The 26,569-nt window shown below is 38.9% G+C and overlaps 3 protein-coding genes across 5 annotated transcripts; 2 read left to right on the top strand and 1 right to left on the bottom strand.

Moving 5' to 3' along the window:
* The first annotated feature begins 873 nt into the window (after positions 1 to 873).
* Positions 874 to 5,924, top strand: ogfr (opioid growth factor receptor). The gene is made up of 7 exons (XM_042003626.1): positions 874 to 1,147; positions 1,568 to 1,633; positions 1,728 to 1,809; positions 1,895 to 1,973; positions 2,167 to 2,233; positions 3,714 to 3,862; positions 3,977 to 5,924. Exons 1-7 carry the CDS (start codon positions 1,022 to 1,024, stop codon positions 5,061 to 5,063), a joined length of 1,656 nt encoding a protein of 551 aa, XP_041859560.1. The 5' UTR covers positions 874 to 1,021; the 3' UTR covers positions 5,064 to 5,924.
* A 244-nt stretch (positions 5,925 to 6,168) lies between these two features.
* Positions 6,169 to 21,767, top strand: col9a3 (collagen, type IX, alpha 3). 2 transcript variants are annotated; one of them, XM_042003625.1, is made up of 32 exons: positions 6,169 to 6,821; positions 7,483 to 7,551; positions 8,706 to 8,741; positions 9,421 to 9,492; positions 9,643 to 9,696; positions 11,937 to 11,972; positions 12,386 to 12,409; positions 12,525 to 12,578; positions 14,357 to 14,410; positions 15,545 to 15,586; positions 15,696 to 15,752; positions 15,864 to 15,917; positions 15,996 to 16,049; positions 16,151 to 16,204; positions 16,327 to 16,380; positions 16,500 to 16,553; positions 16,634 to 16,687; positions 16,772 to 16,825; positions 16,918 to 16,971; positions 17,088 to 17,132; positions 17,218 to 17,271; positions 17,383 to 17,436; positions 18,100 to 18,153; positions 18,243 to 18,314; positions 18,745 to 18,780; positions 18,961 to 19,005; positions 19,127 to 19,159; positions 19,766 to 19,912; positions 20,014 to 20,068; positions 20,164 to 20,346; positions 20,527 to 20,604; positions 20,684 to 21,767. In XM_042003625.1, the coding sequence occupies exons 1-32, from the start codon at positions 6,756 to 6,758 to the stop codon at positions 20,866 to 20,868; spliced, it is 2,037 nt and encodes a 678-aa protein (XP_041859559.1). In that variant the 5' UTR covers positions 6,169 to 6,755; the 3' UTR covers positions 20,869 to 21,767. The 2 variants fall into 2 exon arrangements, with proteins under 2 accessions (XP_041859559.1, XP_041859558.1); XM_042003624.1 differs by lacking the exon at positions 6,169 to 6,821 and having other exon boundaries at positions 7,148 to 7,551.
* A 5-nt stretch (positions 21,768 to 21,772) lies between these two features.
* LOC121651425 (transcription factor-like 5 protein) lies at positions 21,773 to 26,322 on the bottom strand. Of its 2 annotated transcripts, none has more exons than XM_042003627.1 (7): positions 26,195 to 26,322; positions 25,160 to 25,736; positions 24,911 to 25,067; positions 24,672 to 24,813; positions 24,479 to 24,560; positions 22,855 to 22,996; positions 21,773 to 22,545 (listed from the first exon to the last, which is right to left on the bottom strand). In XM_042003627.1, the coding sequence occupies exons 2-7, from the start codon at positions 25,726 to 25,728 to the stop codon at positions 22,420 to 22,422; spliced, it is 1,218 nt and encodes a 405-aa protein (XP_041859561.1). In that variant the 5' UTR covers positions 25,729 to 25,736; positions 26,195 to 26,322; the 3' UTR covers positions 21,773 to 22,419. The 2 variants fall into 2 exon arrangements, with proteins under 2 accessions (XP_041859561.1, XP_041859562.1); XM_042003628.1 differs by having other exon boundaries at positions 21,774 to 22,545; positions 24,911 to 25,043; positions 26,195 to 26,316.
* Positions 26,323 to 26,569: the final 247 nt, after the last annotated feature.

The raw sequence follows: 26,569 nt of genomic DNA, 5'->3' as shown, positions 1-26,569 counted from the left end.
TCAAGACAAGGGGGAGCAACTTAAAAAAGGTTTAGTAGACAATTCTTGATTAATTTTATTAGGTGGGCCTCAGCTTTGTGCAGCATAGTTCATAATTCTGTGTGCATCACTGTTTGCTCTCATCTCATCTGAGTTTGCAGCTGCTAAATTTGAGCTATCCTACTAACTTGCTTATCAGCATCTTATGTTTAAACAAGGTTATTGATCAAACCTGTCACGCCCCTAAGCTTTGTCTTAGGGATGTGTCATTCCGAAACTCAGGCAAGCCACTTAAGAAATGATTTTCCAGCAGTTGGCTCCTCTTTTGGCCAATTTAGTTCCTGTTTATTAATGCAAAATCCTGTGTCTCTTACTGTAAAGTGGTACTGGTCTGCCCTCTCCAAGACAAGATACCCAACAGGTACATTACATGCTATTTAACCTCTGCTGCTCCTTGTTTTCATTTTTTTCTGACCTTAATAAACAGCCATGATACATTTTGGCCACAGCACCTCCCTAATACCCATAACTATAAATTCTTCACCTTAAATTCCTTATTCATTCTGCCAAATGTTAAATGGTTGGAGCAATTAAAGCACTGCACCATGATTGTAATGGTTGGACAATGGTTGGTCAAAATTACATAAGCAGCTAAGACATAATTAATTTATATCGCCATCCTAAACTACTTTTGGCCAGTGATTATGGAAGGGAAAAAGACAGCTATACATTGAGTATTGTTTACTACTTTTAAACATAAAAAAACCGTCCTGCTAAATTGCTGATTTGTCCTTCAACAACGCAGCTTTCCAAAGTTGTTATTTACGACTTAGCTGGAGTACCTGAAAGCAACGTCATTACTGCAGTCGCCAGCAGAGCTGCTGCTGTCTTGACGATGGTAGGCTGGAAAGACGGATGGGCAGAGCCGTCCACGTCGAACCTGAACATGCAAGTGTAACCTGTTTCATCGCTGGTTATAGTGCTACGTCGGGTTACGCTTTCATTTAGCATTAGCCATTTGTAAAAGTATATTTTTTAAATAATGGAGGACGACTGTGTTTGTGAGTACGACTCGACCTGGGACACAGAGAGTGATGGTGACGACCCGGCCGGAGAGACCCAGACCCGACGGTCGAGTCAAGATAAAAACAAATCTACTTGGGCTATAGTAGGTATTTTCGTTATTAGTCACCCACGCGATATCATACAAACATACTTTCATTTTGCTATCGGCCTAATTGCTTTTGCTCCCGGTTAGGCTAGTGCAGAGCTCGTGTTAGCTGTACGCCTCACTGCTGCAGCCTTGCTAACTAGCCTAGCTAGTCATAAATGTTAGCTTACTTTTGACTCAGCGTTGTATGTTAATATGAAGGTTTACAGATACCATACGCGGTTTATCATAGATACACCGGACGACTTATTTTCCTTAATGAGAAATTAAAAGCTTTTAAGAATCACCAGAGATATGCAGGTCTGTACATCTGTAATAATATCGTTTGACTGCGATGGATTCAGGATTAGTAAAGTGTTAATCCGTTACTATTATTGAAAGATAATTGATGCTGGTTAATTTTATTTGAATTTGCAGTGGCATCACGCTCCTAGAAACTTAAGGGCAGCAAAGGACATGCAGAACTACAGAAGAGGATACCCTGTAAGTTCCATATAAACACACAAAAAATAATTCTCGGCTTAAAACTGTTACTGATCACATTATCCTTTTGTTTGTTTGATTGTTGTTTTTACAGAATCTAACAGATGATGAATGCTTAGAGGATAAAATGAACAATTTACAGTTTTATCTCAATAAGTTTCCCTCCGCTCCTGATGGTAAGACATTTAAATGTTGTTGCGAGATATTTGGGAATATTTTTGTAGGATATTGTTGTAGGTATTTTCTTTCTTTGTGTCACAGACATCTATATTGAGTCGTTTCTTAAAGATTGGAAAAATGACTACAAAAGACTGGAGAGGGTTCACTCTTACATTCAATGGTATGTACTTTTTTGATTTCTGTATGGTTGCAGCTTTATCAGCATATAATCGATGCAGAGGTCATTATTGTCGTATTACTTTGACTTTATGGTATAAGTTCTGTTAGTCTGGGTTTTATTGATATTTATATATGTATATATAATTTAATTAGAGCTCAGTTTCATAAGATATTATTTGGGGTTTCTATTGCAGGTTGTTTCCACTACGAGAACCAGGTGTTAATTATATGGCTTCAGAACTCACCAAGAAGGAAATTGAGGTAAGTCGAAGTCTGCACATGAGGCGCCTGCTCACCAGTTTAGGTGCTTGGCTTATATGGCCATTTTAAATAATGAAATTTGATTTGGGCTTTGCTCTCATCAAAAGCTGTTCAGTAAACCAAAAGATCATCATATCTCTGCAGCTTTGGTCTGTATTGCTGCTGTAAGCTTGTCTCATGACTTATTGATGGTGACTGTGTGATAAATTCTGTCCAAAGTAACATACAGACATTTCAACCAACCTGACGAGGTTGCTTTGTAGACAAAGACGAATCCCAACATATTGCAGACTATTTAAACATTGCTTTTAAATTAAAACAGTACAGAGATAACATATAAATGTTGAAACTCGGAAGAAATATCTTTTGAAATGTGCTCATTTTGATTCTTTTTTAGCAGTGACATATTAAAATAAAAGAGAACTGTGGGACAAGTTTACCGCTGTGTTAGAACACCTTTTCTGCAAGTGTTTGGAAACAGAGTAGAAAAAATATTTTCCATTTCTTCATTGAATGGAAAAAATAAGTTGTGGTGCTCAACAATTCAGGGTCTCTGTTTATTTTTCTAACTAAAATGTGTGACAGTTGTGGACAGCAGACATGTTTGTTTTAAACCGAACTCTTTCCCTGCAGAACCATCTTGTTTTAACACACTCAGACTGCAGCTTGGTATCTTTTTGCTGATATAAGCAACTTTCTTTTGTGGAAGTGGTGGGAAGCTGTTTTTACTGACAGAAGTTTTGCGAGGTGTTTCAGATCTCCTTTGGGGATTTCCACCACAGAACCAATACCGTTTTTGATACTTGAAAGTTGTGGACGTGTCAGTCATAAACCTTGGATTTGGAGACTCCTGGATGCTCAGAGACTTGATGATATTCAGTACCACAGATTATATCACCTTCAAATTCTTTGCAGTTTTGAACTGCAAAAAACAAAAAAATGGATAATATTCTTATACAATCTTCTACAGTGTTAAACCCTTCCCCATATCTATTTCTAAAACGGTTTTCATACCAACGTCTTGACAGTTAATAAAATTAGTTCTGTGATGTTCTACCAGTATTTTATTCTAAAATTATGCAACTTTTCCGCCTTTTATTGCCGCTGTCCCCATGTTTTTAAAACATATTGCTGCCATAACACCCAAAACGAGCCTTTAAACCGGATTAGAGCATTAGCTTAATGTGTGTCAAGCAGTTTACGATATTTACATCATAGCTGTATTTCACCTCGTCTTGTTTGTTGCTGTTCAGCAAAATTTGAAATATTGCATTTGACAAAATTTCAACATTTCTGTAGTGTTTACTGAATCTTTTATTCATAATGTATTGTAATATTTAGCATGTAATGTGTTGTCTTACTGCAAACACGTCATATTTTCTAAAGATATTGAATGTTGTTTTCCATGTTACTATTATATTATTATGATGTGATATATGTTGTTTAATTTATATTTATATCTACACTGTATGTAAACCAGGCCTTTAAGAAGAATGAGGATGCCAAAAAGAGACTAGTGGAATCCTATGAACTCATGTTGGGCTTCTATGGCATCCATTTGGTCGACACTAAGACAGGTGAAGTGAAGCGGGCTGAAAATTGGAAGGAACGCTTTGGAAACCTGGAGCGGTAAAACAAATTAAAAAAAAAAAAAAAAATCATTTTTAGATATTTTTTCTTTTATATGTACCTTTTTTCTTTTATTTTTTGTTCCTGTAGCTAAAATTGTCTAATCTCTTGCAGGAATATGCACAATAACCTGCGGATCACTCGGATCCTGAAAAGCCTTGGAGAGCTGGGCTTTGCGCACTATCAGGCCCCACTCGTGCGCTTCTTTCTGGAGGAGACTTTGGTTAAAAAAAACCTCAGCAGCGTGAAACGCAGCGTCCTCGACTATTTTCTGTTTGCTGTGCTGGACAAGCAGAAACGTCAGGATCTTGTGCGCTATGCTTACCTTCACTTTGAGCCAAAGGACAAGTTTGTGTGGTGTCCCAGAAGGATTCAGAAACAATTCAGAAAAGCAGAGAAAAGATCTGAAACTGCTGGGAATGGAGAAGGAAAAGACGAAGTCTGTGCACGTGGTAAAAGCAAAGATGGAGAAGCAGCAGTTCAGCAGAGAGATGACGGACTGGATAATGTTGCTAAGGCTCAGAAAGTAACTGATAAAAGTAAGGACAAGAGCAAACAGGCTGAGGCGTCCCCTGAGCCAAAAGCAGAAGCTGAGGCAGTCGGAAATGGAACTGTGGGGGTTGTGTGTAATAATGAGATTGTAAGAAATGGAAATGACTCTCCAGATGATGTTCATGAAATGGATCAGTCCCCTAGTCCCGACACTTTGACGACAAAGACTACACCCTGTGCAGACAATGAGCAGAAATTGACCAACAACACGAAGGACGCCATCCAGGAAGTTGACATTATGCAAACAGATGGAGACATAGAAACTGAAAAACCACCAAAGAAGAAGAGAGAAGATGATAAGGTCCTGTCAGACAACAGCCCTGCTGAGGACTCTGCCAATAGACAGATAGAGGAAAAAGCTGCTGCTAATAAAGCCGCAGGTCAGATGAGTCCATCTGTGCAAACTCCTCTTAAGACTTCAAAACATTCACCCTCTCATTGTTCTGAAAGGGAGGGCAAAATCCCAAGGACTGATTATAGCCAAGTGCCAGATAAAAAGGAGGAAGAAACTTCCCAGGAAGATAGTTCATCTGCAGACGGGATGGAAGGCAGCAGCGTTGTGGATGAACAGAGGAATGGGAAACATTCAGAAGATGCTGACATGGAGTCAAACTCCTTGAGCTCAGACCAAAATGAAGAGAATTTGTGATTGGTGACCACACAAACTTGAATGACGTGTAAATTAAGGACAGATTTGGACTAAAAAGACTTTAAGGGCCTTATTTCTACTGATGTTAAGACACTGATTCTTTTAACTTTGAAGGAGTATATAATTTGGTTAATTCACCAAAACATGAGACTGGATGTGACTCAAGTTTATCCAAGACTTCTGATATGCTGTATTTTTGTGGGCTTTCTTTTCCATCCATCAATTATCTATTCCGCTTAGTCCAATTCAGGGTCGAGAGTGAGCTGGAGCCTATCCCAGCAGTTATAGCAGGCCAGAGGCAGGGCACACCCTGGACGGGTCGCCAGTCCATCACAGGGCTGACTTTCTTTTCCCTGTATCCAAAACAGCGCCCTGGTTTACCACTTAAAGGGTTGACTAACTTCATTGCTGGTTTTGTTGTTTTTTTTTTTTTTATTTGTATTTGTTGACAATGAGAAAATGTAGAATATTACCTGATTTATCTTTTTAAGACAGGGATGGCAATGACTGTCTGGAACACATTAATCTACGTCTGCTCATTGAAGGTCTCAGCAACTTTTTATACTTCAGCATTTAAGCATTTTTTTGTGTTTGTTTCTTGATCCTGCTGTTCAAATAAAATGAAGGTGGAAAATAATTTAAGTTATATTTCAATCTTATTGCACGGTTTGTATGCTGTTATGCAGACTTCTAAACAGCTGAAAGCCTTGCCAAAAGTCCGATAAGACTGGTTGATTGTATATCGTGTTTGTCTTTGAAGAAATGATAAATCTCTGGTTGTAATTTAAAGTCCACTGTATGTTCATTTTGAAATGGATGCAGTCCATGAAAATGTATAAAACAGGTTGATGTATCTTTTTATATTTGCACTTCATTTTTGCAATCATTGGCTGAAGTTACTGTATTTACCTGATGAACACCTGTTTCTAACACACCCCGCCTCCCCTTCTAACTACATACCTGGCTGTTTACAGAGCAGAATAAAATCATACTATTTTCAGATTATTGTATGAGATCAATCTGCATTTAGCCATGATTTGACTCCTGGTATCATTCATTCCCGTAAATAGTTTTCAGAATAACACTGGTGAATCCTAAAATAGGCTGCAGATTTTTTTTGACACTGATTGAAGCTTAATTTAATTTAACTTGTTCAAAAAGAGAAGCACTTCTATATTAATATGAATGTAAAGTAGATCTTTAACACCAAGCTGATCCGTTTGAAGGTGAAAATGACTAATTTACTTACAGAAATCTACGAACTAGGCCAATGACTTGATGTCAGAATGCAGAGATTGAAGTGCATTATGGGAAATGTAGGATCCATTACTTTCTGAAAATGTTCACTCATTATCAGACGTTAACTGTTTTTCCTGCTCTCTGATTGGTTAGTTTATATGTTTAACATTCATAGCTCTTCCCACTTTCTTGGTGTCCGAAATGGATTCCCTACCTCCTTCACCATCCTCACCCCCTCACCCCTGTGTGCAATGTGCTAGACTGAGTTCAGCCCCTTCGGCTGGAGGCTCGGGTTTATCTGGAAGCAAAGAGAAAGCCATTCAGGGGCTGCACTCCGTGAGGTGAAGGAAGGCTCCGTCGTGGACGCTGCTGGGGGGGAACGAGACAGGACCTGGAACCGGGGATTTGACCTTTTCCGCATAAACTTGGGTTTGTGAGCGCGAGCGGGGAGCCATGGTGCTGTTCTCTGCCCTTTGGGCGCTCTTGCTGTGCCAGCTTTTAACATCATCCTCTGCACAGGTAAGGCTTGTCAACGTGCGGCATTATTCTTTTGGAGCACTTTAATTGCGCTATCTGTGTTTAGAGTCTTGCCTCAGTGCCGTAGGCCTACGTAACAGTGAATATTACTGGGTGATGGTGATGACATTGCTTCCTCTCACCCTTGCTCAAGGCCTGATATCCAAGCAGTTTACTCTAAAACCTAATATTCTATTTTAGTTGTAAACTGTGTGTGGGGTTTATTCTTCCAGCTCAGTTTAAGGTCAGGATCTTTTGAGGAGTCTCGAAACTGTGCAGGTGGCTGTATCTTTCACGCTGCTGCAGTCTAGGTTCTGTTTTCCCTGATCCTGCGGAATGCGCACGTTGGATCAGCGCGCACAAAGCCGCCTCTGTTCATTCATTGGCCCTGGCTGAGCAAAACTCTGGAGCACATCTGGAAAGTCCTCATATCATAAACATTTAGTTTCAAATATATTTGTGTTATTATTTAAATCTGTCGGAGCCATGCTCTGTGCTGTCAATGAAATTTAACTCGTTTTTACACGTTTTTCTCAGCATGTAGTTCATGGGGTTGCAGTGGCATATTTTAAGCATTTTCCCGTATTCACTTCATATCAAACCCATAATGATAGTTTATGTTCGTTGGGGATTAATTAAACTTTTGATGCATTGTATTTTGCAGAGGCCAGGCCCCAGAGGAGCCACTGGGCCACCAGGACCCCCAGGATCACCGGGAAGGGATGGCACAGATGTGAGTTAGCCAGGAGTCTTCACTTGCATGTGGCTGTAATCCAGATTATTTAAGGTTTCACAGTCAACCAGTAACAGTAGGTGAGAGCAGAAAGCAGATGATTTAGGTCCTAATTTTCTTTCAGTGGGTAAACAACAGATTTAAGAGATTAAGAATTACAGATTATATAATTTTGTTTCATTTTTTTCTTTTTATATTCTATAATCAGGACAACTCAGCCTTGGCTGTTTTTATTGTTGAATTTTAATATTGGAATTACTTTTAATGTTTTGCTGATTCACAAGTGTTGCTGAATCTCCAGATATTATATTTTATCAGCCTGACTCCTCTTGTAGCTCCTCCTACAAGTATTGAATGGTCGTTTATGGAAGATGTGGGCAGGGTTTAGGTGTGTGAGTGAAAATGATTCAGAGAAACTCTCTAATTAAAAATAGATTTTCCTTTCAATACTCTTTGCATTTATACAATGAATGGCTTGCATATTCACTTTAGGCAACCATATTGATTTATATGTATTATTTAATTGTTTAGGGAGGTGTTTTTAATAGAAAAATTGCATGATGAGATTATACTTGCACAGTTTCTAAGAGGAAATGGGATAAGGAAGAAGCTAAGTAACAGAAAAATCTGCTAACATATCTAAATGAATATAAAAATAAACCTTGGGAATCTGTTGTTTTTACACATCAGAAAACTTTAAACCATTTTAGCTTTGGATAATTTTTTTGAGACTCCAGTAACGTTTGGGCACACAGAGGGTCCATTCATACATTCCCCAGCTCTGTGAGACCATCTAGAATTTCAGTTCGCACCTCCTCCCTGCACCTTAACCCCCCCCAAAAACCAAACTGAGGCTTTTATCATGTGTCCAGTCTACACTGGGTCACTTTAGTGGTGTTTGTTCTTCCCCATTTTCAGCATAAGGGAAACACTGCATTCAGAAAGCAGCTCATACACACGTTGTTTCAGATATTGATGAATTTGAATCAGGATCTAGCATCACTTCATCTGTAATTAGACTTGTAGACTCTTTAAACTTGTCCGACACTAATATTTCAACAGCTGCATTTTTATAAATTCATTGTGTATGAGCCTTTTAAGATTAACAACTTATTAACATAAAGAATAAATGAAGGCTGTTATCTCATTAACAGGGGAAACCTGGACCTGCTGGACTGCCTGGCAAAGCTGTAAGTATTCCATCTAGTCTGCCCAAACAAATTAAGTTGTATAGGAAAAAAATTAAGTGTGTCATAGTCTCTGGCTCTATATAAATTTCAGTTTGATACTTCTTGAAGAAAGAAAGCCCAAGGGCTGAAACGTTGATTATTAAAGCAAAACGCTTCTGTGATCATTACTACTCTTCTTTATTATTAAAAAAAAAAAAAACTTTAACAGCTACAAGTACAAGGTTTTCCTAAGGGTTACCAATTTCTTTGCATCCTTTCTTAATTAGTATATAATGGTGTTAAACTAGAGCAGTTTCATTGAGGTTTTCTCTATGTTAATAAATAATAATAGCACTTTAAATTAGACAAACCCAGATAACAAACATACTCCCTACCAGGAATGTGGAAGGAGAATTAGTTGGTCACACACACCAACGCAAGAAGCAATCTCCAGTTATATTAGTCTGATAAAAGGCTTTTCTACGCTCTTAGCATAAGAGCATGAGACCAACAGACTTTACACTCCAGGATACAAAATCTTTTCATCTCAGACGCAATTAGAAAAAGGAACATGTCCAAAATCCAAAGTGTACTGAGAAGGGACTTTTTTTTTTTTTTTTGAAGATGAATCACTTTTTAAATAAGTATATTTTTCCTCCCAGTTGGGTAAATGACTTTGTTCTCATCTGTGTCTTTGTAGGGTCCCAAAGGAAAAGGAGGAATACCAGGATCACCAGGAAAACCAGGCCTGCCAGGACTTCCAGGGATCGATGTAAGTGACCACACACAAATTCAAATCAACACAACTCTTTGTTTTTTTATTTTAGTGCCCAAACTGCATATGGTTGATGCTGGGAAGCTGGAAATGATCAGTTCTAGACAACATTGGTAACAACATGATGATTTTACTCTTCCTCTTTAGGGTTTGACCGGTCCTGATGGTCCTGCTGGCAAAGATGGACCCCCAGGAGAAGCAGTAAGCGTGTTTTGGGCTTTTAAACTTTTAGAGATGCTGAGGATACATGTATATGCCCTGATTGGGTTTGGCAGCCTCCAAGCTGCTTCACACTCCATCAGTTAGGTGAAGTCAGCCACCCACACGTGAACGTATATAAAAGCAAACTTTGCTAAATCAGACTCTGTTTCATGCAGCTCTTTAGGAGGCTCTAACAGGCATAAGGCCAGAGTTTTGCATGCCAGCTTGAACTAGTCAAACTGGCTCAACAGCATGGTTGGGAATATTTTTAATGAGGGATCAGAATGAGGTTTGTTCCTGCTGCTTCCTAATCCTCACCGGAATGTGCACTGTTTTTCACCAGTTTGCAAGATTGTAGAAGTTCCTGATGCAGATAAGTCTTATTCTCAGAGTGATAGAGAATTACAATGTTTGACATCACTGCTGCAGCATCCTGGATAATCAAGACTTTCAGCTTACACAATGCACCTCTGCCCCCATACTCCTTCCACCGTTTAGCTAACCCAATGAGGAGGCTTGCATGTGCCCATGTCCCTAATTACACAGATAAATACACTGCCGACTGTGCTGAAGAGTCAAATAAGTTCCTGAAACAAAGTATAAACTAAACTACAGCTCAGATGCAGTATCCACAATCTGGTGTCACAGTAAAGCAGGACAGCCATTGTTTTTATGCATATGAGCACAAAAGGACACAGATGATTCTTCTGGGTGACAGATGTGTCACACCCTCCAAGCCCCTTAATGTGGACTTTTTCTTATTTTAAATCTGGTCAACATTCACTTTGTGATAGATTTATGATTTGACATCAGACATTGTTGGCACACACACAGGCACCTCACAACTCTTTGTTTGGGATTTGTACTCTACGATGCACCGATGTGCATTTTGCATGCTGAGGAATGTAGTGTATAGGTGTGACAGCACTGTGTTAGGTGTGTTTATTTAAAGTCTTTTTCCATCTCCCTTTAGAAACAACACAAATACAGCTGGGAAGGGACACACACTGTCGTGCTCCATTCTTATGAGCTACAGTTAAACTCTATGAAGCACACACCACACATTAGTCCCCTTATCTTCATTTTTCATAATGCTAATGTGTGGCATTATCCTTTATTAATCAACTCCAAACCCCATTTCCAGAAAAGACACGTTTCTAAATGCAATAAAAACTTTTATTTATATTTTTTAACTTTCTTTGGACTTTTACAAAATACATATCAGCCTCATCACTGACCAGCGTCATTGCATCTAAAAATATATAAACTCTAGATTCCTTTTTGATACCAGCAATACATTACAAATGCAGAAAAAAGACAAAGATTTACAGAATATACACAAGACACTGTTTTTGAAGATTCTACAGTCTGCATGTTCATTGGTGTCTGGTAAGGGTGTCAGAATTGGCGTAAAAGGAATATTCATCAAATTCTCATCTTTCCACATGAGGAGGAGTAGTGGTTAAAATGTTCCACAAAAAGCAGGAGAATCCTTAATAAATAATAAGTAATGCAAAGAACTTTGCACTGTTTTACATTCCAGAAATGCAACCTGAAACTGCAGGTACTTTTTAAAGATGGGACTGATGCCCCTGCGCTGCATATCTGTTTATATGCGATGGCACGGGTGGCTGAAGTCGATCCACCTCTGACAGGTTTGCTGATATGTTAAAAGGGTTTCTGAAATACCAGGAAGAAAACCACATATCTACCCTACACAAAAATGTCAAGTTCTCCGGGGACGAACTATTCTCGGATGTCACAAAGTGTCAGGGATGGTTGAGGGGACTTGCATATGTGTGAAAGTATCACTGATGCTGAAGCCTATATTGGAAATTTGATGAGACCTATGCTACCATCAAGACATTGTCTTATGCCAGGAGATCTGTGGCTATAACGTCATTCTGGATCCCTGCCTACAGTCCAGATCTGTCTCCTACTGAGTGTGTACGCTCAGTTTTCAAACTTTTAAAGATACAAGAAGTTGGACAGTGAAGACAATAAAAATCATTTCCTTTGTAATTTTGCTAAATAAACACTTAATTATAAATGAACAATTACAGATTAAAGTTATGCTTTTTTTTAAAAAAAGCTTCCCTATTTTTCTGGAAACAAGTTAAGTAAAGGAAATGAAAAATAAAGTAATTTACATCAGAGTTTCTTCATGGGTTTTGTGGTTTCTTTTGCACTCCTTGATTATGTCTCAAAGCCTGATAATGATTTTGTGTTGCTGTCATCAGGGTGAACCAGGACCTTCGGGACCACCTGGGACTCCTGTAAGTAATGTCACTTCTGTGTAGCACATACACACATCAAATCACACACATACACAGCTGTTTGACTTCTAGTCATTACTTCACTTAAATATCTGTTTCACTGGCCTGGAGTATTTAGAGAACTCTGATTTTATATCTACACAACCCATTTTAGATTTACAGACTGGACCAAATCAGCTTTAAACTAACTCAGGGAAGTCTCTGCTGACATTAAAACAATGAGGATACAGTTTAAAGTGCCAGTATCGTATAATTAGACTACTGGAAAATGGACATTCACCTAAAGAATACAAGTTGTGGTAAACTTTGAAAGTGGATAACCTGCAGTGTAACATCACGTGATAGATGTTGTTTCTAACTCTAATAATGCTCTTGTTTTTGTGACTTAATTTGCCTTCCTGTGTCTTTCGTAGGGCAGAGGGAGACCAGGAGCTGCAGTGAGTACACCTCAGTTGTCTTACTTTGCATCCTGGAAGTGTATGTTTTTTGTTTTGTGATGAAATCCACATACTGTGTACCAAGTGTTTTGTTTTGTTTGGTTGTTGTTTCTAGGGACTACCTGGAACCAATGGGTTGCCAGGCGGAGTCGGACCTCAGGGTCCAGCAGTAAGTATCTGTCTGATTTCTTCAATTAAGACTGACTTCCTATCAAAATTATATAATTTCATTCACTAATTCACAGAGTAATAGTCTTTTCTAATTTCAGGACCATATAAAACTTATCACCCACATATTATTTAAGCTGGAACATGTAATGTCTGTGCATGCATCTGCAGCTGTTATAGGGCAGTGCAGCAGGTGTAGTAGCTGTAATCTGTACAACATTGTCCTAAACCTAAACCATTGAATGACAGTGACATAATTGCTCAAAGGCAGTCTCAGTGTTGGTGCTGGGTCACAAGCTGTTTGGATTTTATTCAGCTCAGCAGCAATGTGAGGAGTTTAACAACAGTTTGGGACAGGTTAATACCAGGGTTACAACAGCCTGCAGATAACTGAAGTATTATTAAACGTGTACTCTCAATTAACATTTAAGTAGCTAGTTAGATGTTATCTGTTAAAATGACAAATCAGTTCTCAGATCAGTTGTGCTAGAAGTTTAAAGTTTCTGTATTACATCTTTCTTATCACCGGATTAACTTTTGATCTGTGATGTCACAAAATCTTGAGTGCAAAGATCTGATTTAACACGAGCATGAAAATACAACCTGAATAGTAAAAAAATGTGATTCTAAATCAAAACCAGAATGCAAGGATTTGTAAATTTCATAAGTTTTTTCCCTGTAGAACAGAAACAACATGTCAGAGGATGAAACGTAGACATTTTGTGGAAAATATTGACTAGTTTTTTTTTTAATTTAATGGCAGCAGTGCATCTCAAAAAAGTTGGACAAGGGGGAACAAAAAGCTTAAAAAGTAATTGGCACCAATCAGAAAAAACTGGAGGAGCATTGGAAAACTAATCAGGTTGATTGGCAACAGGTTAGTAATATGACCGGGTATAAAGGAGCATTTTGGAGAAGCAGAGTCTCTCAGATGTAAAGATGGGCAGAGGTTCATCAATCTGAGACTAACAGAATCTAGACATTTTGGAGAAAAATGGTTCTCAATATACAATTGTGATCCTAATATCTACAGTGAATAATATCAAAAGATAAAAAAAATCTGGAAGAATCTGCACATAAGACAAGACAAGACAAGTGATATTGGGGCCCTCATGCAGCAGTGCATTAAAAACAGAACCCCTCCAGAAATCACTGTATATGAACACAGGTCACCATGAAACCCACAAATACAAGTTTAAGCTCTATTATACAAAAAAAAAAAACAAATGTGAACACAGTCTAGAGATGCCATCTTTTCTGGGCTAAAGCTCATTTAAAACAGTCTGAGGCAACGTGGAAAACTGTTCTGTGGTCATACGGATCAACATTTGGATGGAAAAGAGTCCAGATGTGCTGAACTGGTCTGTCCCTTTTATCAACAGAAAACATCTGACATAATGTGAAACTAAAATACACACACACACACACACACACACACATATGGGAAAAAAGGGGGTTTACAGGGTTTTTAAATTTGGGTTGTAAGATTCCTCTTTTACCAGGTGAATGTGAGCCAGCCTCTAACTGCAGATACATCCCGCTACACACAGAACATTTAACGTTATTGTGAAGTTACAGTAACTTCAGAATTTTGAGAGAAGGTGAGCCCCAGGTATTACTCTTTCCTATGTGGTCATATCTTATTTGCAGTAAGTATGGACAGACCACTTCTTGCTAATGAAACCAGATAAGAAAAACATCCTTAACAAGGATGAAAGTACATATTTGACAGTGAAGGGCTGAAGACATTTGTAATATTGGTGCTTTTCTGTTTCTCAGGGTGCTGAGGGTCTTTCAGGACTTCCTGGACCTCCTGGCTCTGATGGACCTCCAGTAAGTGCATTTACACTAGTCTCAGTATTATTCCTCACTTCTTTATATTTTGGTTCCAAGGAACCAGTCTGTCTTGTAATCTTTTAAAGTGGTATTGAGCATCAGTTCTTCAGGCTTTCTGAAGGTCTTTCATACTTTCTTTTGAAAGCCACTTCTCAAAATGATCTATGAGCTTTTTAAGCACAAAAAGGCATCTTACTCAAAGGATTAATTTGTGTTGTCTGCACATTACAGGCAACTTTGCAAATAACCTGTTTAAATAGTCACTTTAGACACTCGGTTAGAAGCAGCCTGTCACAAAGACGTCATTTGTTCCCATTTTTTAGATGCACTTATGAAAGTGGGCAAAGATGAGTCAGTTTGACTGAATGAACAAACTAAGTAAAGAGCTTTTAGATGAACATGTGGTTCAGCTCAGCATGGTGTTTTTCTTTTAAATACTTGAGGAAACTGGACAAGTAGAGGACAAAAGAAGTGGCTGGTCAAAAATATCTATTGATTAAGAGGAACAGAAAAGGATATATTTAAGAAATAGAAAAAAAGATCTTGAAGTGGCAGACCTGACACCAGACCTGAGACACACCTGGCCTTTCAGTGGACTTGTTTTTTGTTTACTGAAGCCTCATCAAAAGCGGTCTCCATGGTAGAGTGGCTGTCAAGAAGCCATTTTTAAGAAATGGAAGTAGGAGAAAAAAACTAAGGTATGCCAAATAACTCAAAAACTGGCATATTGCTGAAGCAGTGTGGGATCATAATAACAGAGAATGGAGCCCATATTAAGGTAGAGCTTTGAAATGTCATTTAAGAAGCCTGGAGAACTATTCCTGAAAATTAATTTAAAAAACTACAAGAAAGCTTATCTGAGAGGGCTCAAGCTGTGTTGAAGACACACCAAACATTGACTCTCAAGCTAATTCGGATTGTACATTTTCTGTTTCTGTATCTATTTCCCAATTTTCCTGGCAACATATGAAGAAATAATGTTTGATTTAAGATTGTTCTACAGTACTGTATCATCGTATAGCTTCTATATCACATAGTTTGTACAGTAGAGTCAATCTCTTGTTGAAAAAGAACCAAAGAATTCACAAATGCTATTATTTAAAAAAAAGGTGTGATTTCTCCCTCTGTCAGGGGCTTCCTGGCAGCCTTCAAGATCTTAGTGGAGACCTTCTGGTAAGACGTGAGCAGTGCATGTTGTGAAAGTACCTTATATGAGCTGAAAACGTGTTGTCTACATACAGCAACTGCAGTGTCCTCAGTGTTTTGTCTTTGTCCTTTACAGTGTCCTGCAATCTGCCCCCCTGGTCCCCCTGGTGCACCTGGGATGCCAGGATTCAAGGTAAAGAATCTCCATCACGGTTCTTTCTATATCTTTTTTTTTTTTATTGCGCTATGCGAACTTGCTTCATGTGTCCCAACTAACCTAATTTCTGTGTGTGTGCTTATGTAGGGACACACTGGACACAAAGGAGACAAGGGAGAGCCTGGAAAAGATGGAGAGAAGGTAAGGCGTGGTGAAAATAATCAGATGTTTGTTATACATGCCCAATGGTGTTTTCAGTGTCGTGTTCTGTATCTCTAGGGGGACCCTGGCCCACCCGGACCAGCAGGTATTCCTGGTACAGTCGGTCTGCAGGTAAGATTCACAAAGAGAATGTCCCATTATGAAAGTTAATCCCCCCCATTTAACTTTTAATATAAGTAAGTTTGTAAGAGTGCTTTATTGCTGTGTTTCAGGGCCCACGTGGTCTGAGAGGTTTACAAGGCCCAATGGGACCTGTAGGCGACAGAGTAAGCAACTTTAATTCAGGGTCAATCCTAACTGCTTTACTCATGTTATTATTCACTGGGCGGACATCTCAGTTTGAATCAGGATGCTTTATTTGACCTCGTCATCCTCGGTTTGTCTCCAGGGCTTCCCGGGTTTCAGAGGCAAGCCTGGCATTGCCGGCATCATTGGAAAGACAGTGAGTCACTTCTTGTTTGTTCCACATCATGAAAACTGTTCATGTTGGTAGATGACTGCGGGATTGGATGGCTGGTCCCATCAATGAATAGCTGTGTGTGTTTCATCTGATATTTCCAGGGTGATACTGGAGAAAAAGGACCACAAGGATTCAAAGGACCCAAAGGAGAAATTGTAAGTCAAAAACTTTGAGTTGTAATTGTTAGAAGATACATAAAAATGCTTAAATAACACCGTTATATGTCTTTTAACAGGGTAAAATTGGTCCCAAAGGAGCTCCTGGGGGAGCAGGACCCAAAGGGGAGCCTGTGAGTTTATATGTGCAAAAACATAAATGTGTATCGGATATCACATCTTCAAACTATGAGGGTGATATTTGATGTTTTGGGCAGGGTATTCCTGGCAGAGATGGCAAAGATGGAACACCAGGGTTGGATGGGGAGAAGGTAGGCTGCACTTCCTTTTCCTGAAAGATCCTTGACTTAAGTTGCGAGTCCACTGAGTGAGCAGTAGTGTCACTGTGTTTGCCTGCTGACAGGGTGATGCTGGACGCCACGGAGTAGTAGGAGAAAAAGGACCCAATGGACTTCCTGTGAGTATAAATACTTAGATTTACAATTCAGTGACATTCCCGGTGATATTCTGCAAAATATGGAGGATAACCCATGTTTTACCATTATGATACAACTTCTGTAACTTAACTTTTAGGGTCTGCAAGGAAAGGCTGGTGCAAAGGGGTCCAAAGGAGAAGTTGTAAGTTAAAGAAACTCCACACAGCCTAGAAAGAAGACAAGGAGCAAAAAAAAAAAAAAACAATAACATCTCTCTTCTTTTACAGGGTGATCCAGGGAAGGCTGGGGAGATGGGACCCTCTGGAGAGCCAGGTATTCCTGTATGTATCTGGTGGGATTATTGCTGAGGGGTAAAAGCCTCTTTGATGCACTTAAGCCAACATGTCTGCTCCCTAAGACTTCCTGACCTGTCTACAATATTTTCTCTTCAGGGTGAGATCGGTGTCCCAGGAGAGAGGGGTATAGCAGGTCCCAGAGGAGTAGCAGTAAGTTAATTAATACTCTAGAAAAAATGACAACTCATATAACCTATTGTTATGGAGTTGCAGGGCTAGTATAGCCACAGCTACAAAATAATGTGCTAAAGGCTCAAACAAAGAGAATCTTTGCTCCAGTTACCCTTTTCTAGCACTTTAAAACACGCTGTTGTAGTAAAAAAAGTTAGTATATCTGAGTAAGAAAATGAAAGCAATATTTTTTTTACACATATCAATGCACAGCAGTGTAGAAACTATGAAATTAAACTGGAATAGCAAGATAATAAACTACTATCCTTCATATCTAATTATATTCTACAAAAGTACCTGGAGTATCCACTCTGACCCAACAGCTTGTTAGAGTGGACTTGATTAGTAACAAAGGTATACCTGCAGGGAGGAAAGCTGAGTTTCATGAAGAAAGAGTTCATAAATAGTGAGCCCTTTGTTTCAAATCACACCCTGCGTGAAGAAGGAGGAGGGGGGGTAAACTAGCACAACACAATATCATCACACGGTGTGCTGCATTACAGATCATGTCTCGCAACTGCAGCATCCATTTGCTTCGCTCTTTTTCTTTGAATTAAAATTGCACAAAAAGAGGCTCTTATTAATATCTAATGTGATATTTTGCATCCAGTGAGATCACATGACAATGTCTCTTTCTAACAGGGAGGTATTGGACCAGCTGGCAATCCTGGGCCCCAGGGAGTGAGAGGCTTCCAGGTCAGCTGCATGAAATCTCAAAAAATTCTGTTTTTTTTCTATGATTATTATAATTTTTAGTGAACTTACTGGCTGTGTGTGTGTTACAGGGAGTTAAAGGCGCTTTGGGTGATCCAGGTCTTCCAGGACCAACAGGGCTGCGTGGAGATTTTGGTGACAGGGTGAGTTTTCATGTGTGGAAAAAGCAGTTAAACATTAACACGATAAATGGCTCCAGCTCATAGTTATTTACATTATTTATTCATTTACCTATTTAGGTATTATTATTATTATTATTATTATTTAATTCTGAGATCTTGAATTTATTTTTCTTTTATAACACTAAGGTTCAGTTGGGTGGGGGCTCTGTATGTCAGTAACCAGCTCAGCCCTCCCCCGTTTCATCTGTATAAACTCAGACTACAGACAGGAGAGTGCACAGACACAAAGTGGCCTCCTGTTCAGAACCTGTGGACAGAACAAAGCCGGCCTTTATGTCAGTCCTGGTCCCGCTCAACCACCTCGCTTCCCCACTCCCCCTTCCGTCTTCCACAAATCTCTGCATGGCTCTTTTTTTTTAAAACTCACTGTATGCTCTTATCAACCCTGTAGGGTCCAGTTGGAGCTTCTGGAGCAAAGGGAGAAATGGTAAGTCAATATTTAAACTTTCTCTAATGTGGGATGGGATAGTCTCCCTACAACAGTTTGAAGAGGAATTATAATTTTTCTCGCTTTAAATTGGTCAAAGCTATGTTTCTTTATATTCAGATTTTAGTCATGCATTTTTTTGACAACTAGTCAAATAATTAAGAACTTGTGTTACTTTAGGGCGTGGCAGGAAGTGATGGTTTACCAGGAGAGAATGGAGAGCCTGTGAGTATTTGCAGAATTTGAGTCTGCCCCCCCCCCCCCCCCCCCAAAATCCAAGAGGCAATACTAATAACCTAGTGATTCTCTTTGACATGCTTATCTAAAAGGATGTCTTCATTTTCAGGGTCCTTTTGGTCCAGTTGGACAAAAAGGCGAGGTGAGCTGCTTCATCCAGTTTTACATCTACAGTATTTCATACACAGATCCTTACCCCTCAAACCAGCTCACTAAATAGTTCATGTGTGCCAAACATAGATCAGATGTTGTGAACAAGTGTAATTAGCAGCACAAGTTTGCTCCAGACTCCCTTACTGAGCAGTAAAAAAGTGGTTCCTCAGTCTGAGCTGTTGGGCACTTGTCAGAGTAACTGCACATGATTCAGCCTCACATTCCAGGTTTAATAGGATTAATTAGAGATAGGCATTGCAGCTTTAGCTTTATTGGCCTGTTTGCTGCTATCGCCACGAGGGAAGGACCAGTCGCACTAAGCCACAGCACAGTTTCTGTAATTAGAGACAGAGACAGCACTGATGAGCTTCACTCTCCATGTCTCATTTACTGTTTGCGGTGCTCGTTGGAGTAATTATCAAGCAACAACATGCCATATGGATCCACCCCCACATTGTCTCAACAGACATTTTGTTCCTCAGTTAGTGTTTAATCAGCAATTACGCTGTATAAATGTTTTGTACTCTAGTTTAAAGAAAAACTATTTTTGCTAAACTTACTGAGGCATTAAATCCATCATTCTTGTTGACTGTAGTCAGGGAAGCGAGGTGAACTGGGGCCAAAGGGGGTAACAGGTCCACAAGGAGAGCTCGGTGCAAGAGGGCCTCCAGGAAAACCAGGACCAATGGGCTTCCAAGGTGAACAGGGTGTGCCGGGAATCCCAGGAAAGATAGGTGTTCCTGTGAGTGTAGAGTCTGTCCAAAGAGACTGGCTTATTAAAGCATGTTATACAGATTTTTTGAATGAAGTTATGCTTCAGACATTTGTTCTTGTGTATATCAGGGCAAACTGGTGAGTGAGCAGCACATCAGAGAGCTCTGTGGTTCAATGATTGATGGTGAGCATCTTCATATTTTCTCCATCTGTGATTCACTGCTGTGCTGAATCAAAGAAATGTTGAGAAATAACCCTCTGGTGTTTTTTTTCATGCAGATCAGATCGCACAGCTGGCTGCTAATCTGAGAAGACCTCTGGCACCTGGAATGGTGGGTCGTCCTGGTGCTCCTGGATCTAATGGACAGCCGGGAGTTGCTGGCTCTATTGGGCATCCAGGCGCCCGTGGACCACCAGGGTATAGAGGCCTGCCAGGAGAACTTGGAGATCCAGGCCCCAGAGGTATAATAAATAACATTAGTGCCAATTTTTTATTCATTTCATTATGTAAATGCAACAAAATATTCTATTCTAGAAGAAGTGCAAATTGTAACTTAAAAAGAAAGCTTCTAAAAAAATCTAATTTGTGCTGAAAGACCACACACTGAAGCAGAAAAATACAGGTTTCTGTTTTCATTACAGGTGATGTTGGTGAGCAAGGTGACAAGGGCCCCATTGGCAAAGCCATTGACGGGCCCCAGGGAGACCAAGGAAACCAAGGTATGTGGCAGCCATTGTTCAACCAACTTCAACCATATGCACTGAATCCATTTCTAAAAATATCTCAAATTTCGCACAGGTCTTCCAGGAGTACCTGGAATTGTCAAAGATGGTCGCGATGGGTCTCCAGGAGATCCAGGTGAGCCTGGAGAGCCAGGCAGGGTAGGTAGGACTGGGCATCAGGGACCTCCTGGGATCTGTGATACATCAGCCTGCCAGGGAGCATCAGCTGCAGGGAAATCCTCCAACCCCAAAAACCATTAAACATGACTCCCTGCAGCCTGACATCCCCCACACTGACAGGTGGGGAGAGAGTGATATGTGAAGAGGGAGGAAATGAAAGACGAGAGATCACAAAAAAAGTCTTCTTTATTTAAATACATGTATCACAAGATGGGAAGAGTAACATCAGTGGGCGTGATGCTTTGAAAGGAATGGAGGAACATCCCAGGAGTGATATGAAAACCAAAGCAATTGAGAGACAAAAAAAAAGAAGAAAAAAACCCACAAAACACAGATGACATCCACAAAAAATGGCCAGAGGAATGGAGAACATCTGCATTGATGCCAGTACTATCACATAACAAGACTTGACTGAGAACTGGATTGCATAACAAGTCATTTGTTTGTAAAAACTTTTTACATGGTGTTTCTTTGCCCCTTTAACTTTGGTTAACATCCTCATGGCAGACAGCACACTACAAACTTACTGTCTCTGAAGTAAATGTGCATGTATGATGGTCCATTGTATAAAGCACAGGTGTTACCTCAACATGCAAGCTTACATTGTAAAATATGGAAATAAGTGCCAGAGGGAAAAAGCCTGAGTCGAGGAGCTGTGTATGTACTGTAAAAGCAATAAAAAAACAGATAACTAGATGCCCAGAAATTGTGTAGATTTAATACAAAACTAAATCTTTTAATAGTCATATTTTTTACAGCTTGTTTTCTATTTTTGTTTTTAACATGTGAAGCTGATTCTGTAGATTTGCGAATCACAAACAGAACAAAACTTGTGGATTCATAAATGAGACGTAAAATGCGTACGTTAAAAAGGCTTAGAAGTTTGTTTTTATAAGGTTTTTCAAGGTTATTTTTTCTAACTTGCAACGACAACATCCACTATGTACTTCCGGTGCTGTAACTATTAAATATACATGACTTTAAATACTATTTATTATTTGTGGGTGACTGTTGTATGTACAGTAAGATGCTACAGCGACATGTTGTAAGAAAGAACAAATAAAGCCACTTTTCAGTAAAACATTACTCTTCTCTACACATCAAATGAACAGTGCACTTCAGAATAGTCAAATAACCTCATCAATTACAATCACATTTTTCTTGCTTTACTCAATAAATAAAGACGAGATGCAGGAATGTAGTGAGCTTAAGAACATTTAGTAGAGAAAAACTATTCCAAAAAACAGTGAGCATCAGTTATAAAAGATGCAAATATTCCTGAACTATCAGCCTATTTAATTGCCTCTGCATTTTAAAAGGGAAACAGCACCACCTGTGTAAAAAAACCTCTCCTCCTAAACTGTCTTGTATATCTGCCAGAAGAAATAGTACGCCAGTTCAAATATTGTGACAATGTGTTCTTCACATTCAGCTGCAAAGACATTTCTGAGCATGAAACAGTCTGGTACTGAAAACCATCCACTTCCTGAGACACTCTAAAGTAGTCAAAGACACGTTTTTTGGCATAAAAAATGTAAAACCTTCTCAGCAGAGCCTCACAGGCTCAGGCAGACGTTTTAAGGTTCAAATAAAATGCTTGTATTGTCAGTAAATTTTTAAAGGCAGAGGAGTTCATTGTTCAGCTGCAAGAGGAATGCTCAGTGTCTCGTCCATCTCTTGATTAATTAGAAGCTGAGCTGGAGAAAAGATGGATTTAAGAAAGCCTCCTCTCCCACGAGTGAAGACCTTCTGAAACTCCTGCATAGGAAGAAATGTTCATGATAGATTTTCTACTTTTTATTTTACATTTGGGCTTTCTCGACTTTCTCCTTCGCTCCAGATGGTGGTGCTGTTGCACACTGTCAATATGGTGTGATTTATATTCGACTGTGTAGTTTACATTAAATTTGTTCTTGCAAAGTGGTAATTCATCACAATAGAAGGATTATGTTGTGTAAAAATGAACTGAATTAAGTCTGCTGATATATTTATCTTACAGATACAGGTTTCTAAAATATTCAGGTAGAGGACGATGCTGCTTTACATCCATGATCTATTCAGGCTTACCTCGTTGAAGGTGTTTCCATATGTTTTATTGATGTATCTCAGGTAAGCCGTGGTCCACTGCAGGGTGGTGGCTTTGTCGGTATCAGAGTTACAGAACGGCACCATTGTGTTCAGCTCATCACAATACAAGCGGATTCTCTTCCTGTGCGATACAAACATGTAGCACGTTTTTAAAGCAGTGTTTCTCAAACATTACTTTCTCACATCCTCGGGTGTCTTGTCCTATAACTCACTGAGGAAACAAGTTTAATGTGAATATTTTCAACTGAAATGAATGTGACAATATCTGTAACTATAAGCTGGGTTAGAAGGAAAAGATGTCAGGCTGAGACAGTTCTGGTCGGTAGATGTGTGCTGAGTACCTGTTTTGCATTCAGGCTGCACCAAAGATTTAATCAAACCATTATTTGCTGTATCACTATTAATTTAACATGAGCTGCAAAAATACTCCAATATATGTGTTACAATAGACATCTCTATAGCATGCCAGTAGCTTAAAACACTCTTATTCTTTCATGTATAAAGTCAATTCAAATCAAATTAGCAAAGAAATCAGAGATTTAATCATCTTAGATGCACATGATTTCTTCCCTAAAGACATCTCTCTAGGGAAGGAATTAAGCCAAAAACAAATACTCAGTGGTGTCAGCATAAAAAACAGATCATTCTGTTACAAGCAGCTTAATATTTCAACAAAGCCTGAACCCTTTTAGACAAGTTTTTTTATATATAGTTTCTTGAGAAATAGTTCTCAGACTTCTTTAAGGACATTCCAAAGTTATTCACTTCTTTTCCTTCCTTAAGAATGGCTTTCTTGACAACCACCTTTCCACGGAGACCATAAGACTTCAGTAAACGGCAAACAACTCAACTGAAAAGCCAGATGCATCTCTTAGGTCCTGTGTCAGGTCTTTGCTGGATTTTTTTTTTTTACCTTTATTTTCTTGGGCCTCCCACTTCATTTGTTCTTCATTTTTCTAGTTTTTTTTTTTTTTTTTTTTTAAATGGAGAAACTGTACACCTTAGAGATGCCAAGTTTTCAGCTAATAGCACTTTGGGAATCACCTTCTTGATGCAAAAATACTTTGTCTAGATTTTTTTTTTCCTTGCCAATTCTCACAGATACAACAACGAAATGGAAAATAATTATTTGTTTTTGCTACCTGTTGCTAATAACAAGATCTCTAAAGATTTATGAGCATTCAGAATTGGTATAATATCCTGCTACCCAGACATCTTCTTCAAGTAAAGCCTCAACCCTTTCAGCAGGTCATATAGCAGAATGCTATGTGATGCTATATAAAAACAATATGTATAAATATTGTTACAGCAAAATCACATAATACAATCAGCCAATCTGGATTTTTTATCTGTTTATGTGACGATATGTATAGCTGAAAGCTGAAGACTTTAATGCAACCTGCACTAAAAAAATATCCCTTGAAAATGCAACTCTTGCTTTGAACATCTTAACTGAACTATTCAAGGTTCATTATGCTGTGCAATGTGATAGCAATACTGGACACAGTCCGTAAAGATGGATGCACAAGCAAAAATATGTCAGACAGAGATGTATCTGCAATCAAATCACACTCTGTGGAGACGCTGTTAAAAAATGGCTCACCTGCGCTCCCTCTCCTTGCTGTTGTGTCTCTCCCTGCGCTGGCTGAGTGGCACAGAAGATCGAGCAGGTTTTGTCACATTCGCTGTGAAAAACATGAGGGGGATATTTAGATATAGGCCTACAATTTTGCAGAGTAGTATAGTAGACAACTGTACTTTATTAGGTAAGCATAAAATTACAATTTGATTATTACTTTTCATTTTAACCAACTCTGTTCTAGGGATGCTGCTGTTGGCATAGACCGTTTGAGGACTCTCTGAGTGAAAATTGAAGGAAAAACTCTTGGGCATGATTAAACTCTGAGGTTTGTTGGGTACAACCATATTAGCAATAACCTGAAATAGCAAAATACAAATAAACAAACATTAAATTAAGAGTTATGGTGAAGATAGAAGCTATGAAAATATATGTTGGTTAGCTTTTCCACCTTACCTGACTGCAAATGTTGGTTACTTGGTCAAAAGTATCCGCAACATATGAGCTAGAAACTTCAAAAGGATTTGCTTTCTCATTTTTCATCCGCTTCTGATTTTGAGGATGCATGACCACTTCCTGAGCCTCTGCCCTATATTGAAGTGCGGTCAAAAAACTGAACCAAAGATAATTTTGCACATTGCATAAAAAATAAGAACATCAGTTTTGCATTTAATAAAATATAACAACAGTATTACAGAAACATACTTGTTGAGAACAGCAGAGTGAATGTCTTGAGGTGTGGTTTCAGCACACATGCTGTCAAATCTTTTCTCCAGACAAACTCTAGCAGCTACTCTGGATCGATACTGTGAAGATTTCACCTTTTTGGCAGGTGGTTCAGTCAGGCTTTCTTCATCTCTGATTCTGGCTAGCACAAAACTTGGAACATCCCCATAGGTGACTGGTGTCTTCTCCCCTGACATCACCAGACTGTAGTCATCGCTGGAAGTTGACAAATCAATGGCTTGAGTAGACATGAGGGGATAAATCACTGTAGAACCAGTGGTTTCTTTAACCATCACTGTAGCTGGATGAGGTCTGGCATCTGGCTCTTCTAAAGGTCCAGCATGGACCTCCATGTGTGCTTGGATAAGGTGCTGAAGATGTGAACATTCATTGTCTGTCATCTCCATGAGACCAAGTTCAGAGCCCAACATCTGCTCCTGACCCTGGGTCACACATCCATCCTGGCCTAGACCAATCAAGTCAGAAGAGTGCTCACAAGATGGAGGTGATCCATTAACAGCTTTATCAGCTGGAAAGATGGATGACATCTTTCACTCTATTAATGGAAGCAAGAGCAGGAAAAATATATCTTATTGTCCGCAGAGTGCAACTACTACAGCTAGTTTTGGTGTTGGCTGTAGAATTAGTTGAAAGCTTAAATTATTTTAATATGTTTGGAACCGAAATTGTTTAATTTGGCCAAATTAACTGCATATGTTATCTTTTCTCATCAGTTTTGCAATCATTTGTCATGTTTATTTCAAAATATAAGAAGTCATTACTGAGCACCTGTTAGCTAGCAGGTTTCAGCTAAGCTAACATTGGTCAAATACCAACGTTCGACTAATGACATCGCCATTTTGGAATGATCTAACACTATTAAAAACGTCTTGACACATAAAATAATCAATAACCAAGCTATAGGTTTTATAAAATAATAATTTCAAAACAACTTAATTGTTTACAATAAACATTATTACGTCTATCGATTTCTACTGAATCTTTAAAACTTACCTCAAAGACAGCGCTTCGATGAGTGGTCAGGATTGGCAACTCACGGTGTTGACACCTTCTATGCCAATGAGGACAAAGTGTTTTATTTAGCCCAGAATGTATCAAATGACAAACCATTTTTAACACTCAAAAAAAAAAAAAAAAAAAAAGATGGAAGTAGCAATGCCACATGAAAAACTTTATTTAGACTGCATGTAAATGTTGACATTATTTTTTTATTTACATTTTAGTTTCACGAAGATTAATAGGTAAGTTTATAAGTGTATATATATATATATATATATATATATATATATATATATATATATATATATATATATATCACAATTGCTAATCATGAGAACAGTCAGCATGGTGCTGTCTGCTAAACAATAA

The sequence above is a fragment of the Melanotaenia boesemani genome, chromosome 13 (assembly GCF_017639745.1).
Source record: "Melanotaenia boesemani isolate fMelBoe1 chromosome 13, fMelBoe1.pri, whole genome shotgun sequence".
NCBI lineage: Eukaryota > Metazoa > Chordata > Actinopteri > Atheriniformes > Melanotaeniidae > Melanotaenia > Melanotaenia boesemani.
Note: the sequence above shows the minus strand (reverse complement) of the source record. Positions and strands in the feature narration are given on the sequence as shown.

Bases quoted from the DNA above. Each gene is read 5' to 3' on its own strand.
- LOC121651425 (XM_042003627.1), bottom strand. From the start codon at position 25,728: ATGTCATCCATCTTTCCAGCTGATAAAGCTGTTAATGGATCACCTCCA. The intron at 25,068-25,159 runs GTATGTTTCTGT...TCTTTGGTTCAG, and splicing joins CACTCTGCTGTTCTCAACAA to TTTTTTGACCGCACTTCAAT. The intron at 24,561-24,671 runs GTAATAATCAAA...TGTTTTTCACAG, and splicing joins AGAGTTGGTTAAAATGAAAA to CGAATGTGACAAAACCTGCT.
- col9a3 (XM_042003624.1), top strand. From the start codon at position 7,366: ATGGGGTTGCAGTGGCATATTTTAAGCATTTTCCCGTATTCACTTCAT. The intron at 15,587-15,695 runs GTAAGACGTGAG...TGTCCTTTACAG, and splicing joins ATCTTAGTGGAGACCTTCTG to TGTCCTGCAATCTGCCCCCC. The intron at 20,069-20,163 runs GTGAGCATCTTC...TTTTTCATGCAG, and splicing joins CTGTGGTTCAATGATTGATG to ATCAGATCGCACAGCTGGCT.
- ogfr (XM_042003626.1), top strand. From the start codon at position 1,022: ATGGAGGACGACTGTGTTTGTGAGTACGACTCGACCTGGGACACAGAG. The intron at 1,810-1,894 runs GTAAGACATTTA...TTTGTGTCACAG, and splicing joins GTTTCCCTCCGCTCCTGATG to ACATCTATATTGAGTCGTTT. The intron at 3,863-3,976 runs GTAAAACAAATT...AATCTCTTGCAG, and splicing joins CGCTTTGGAAACCTGGAGCG to GAATATGCACAATAACCTGC.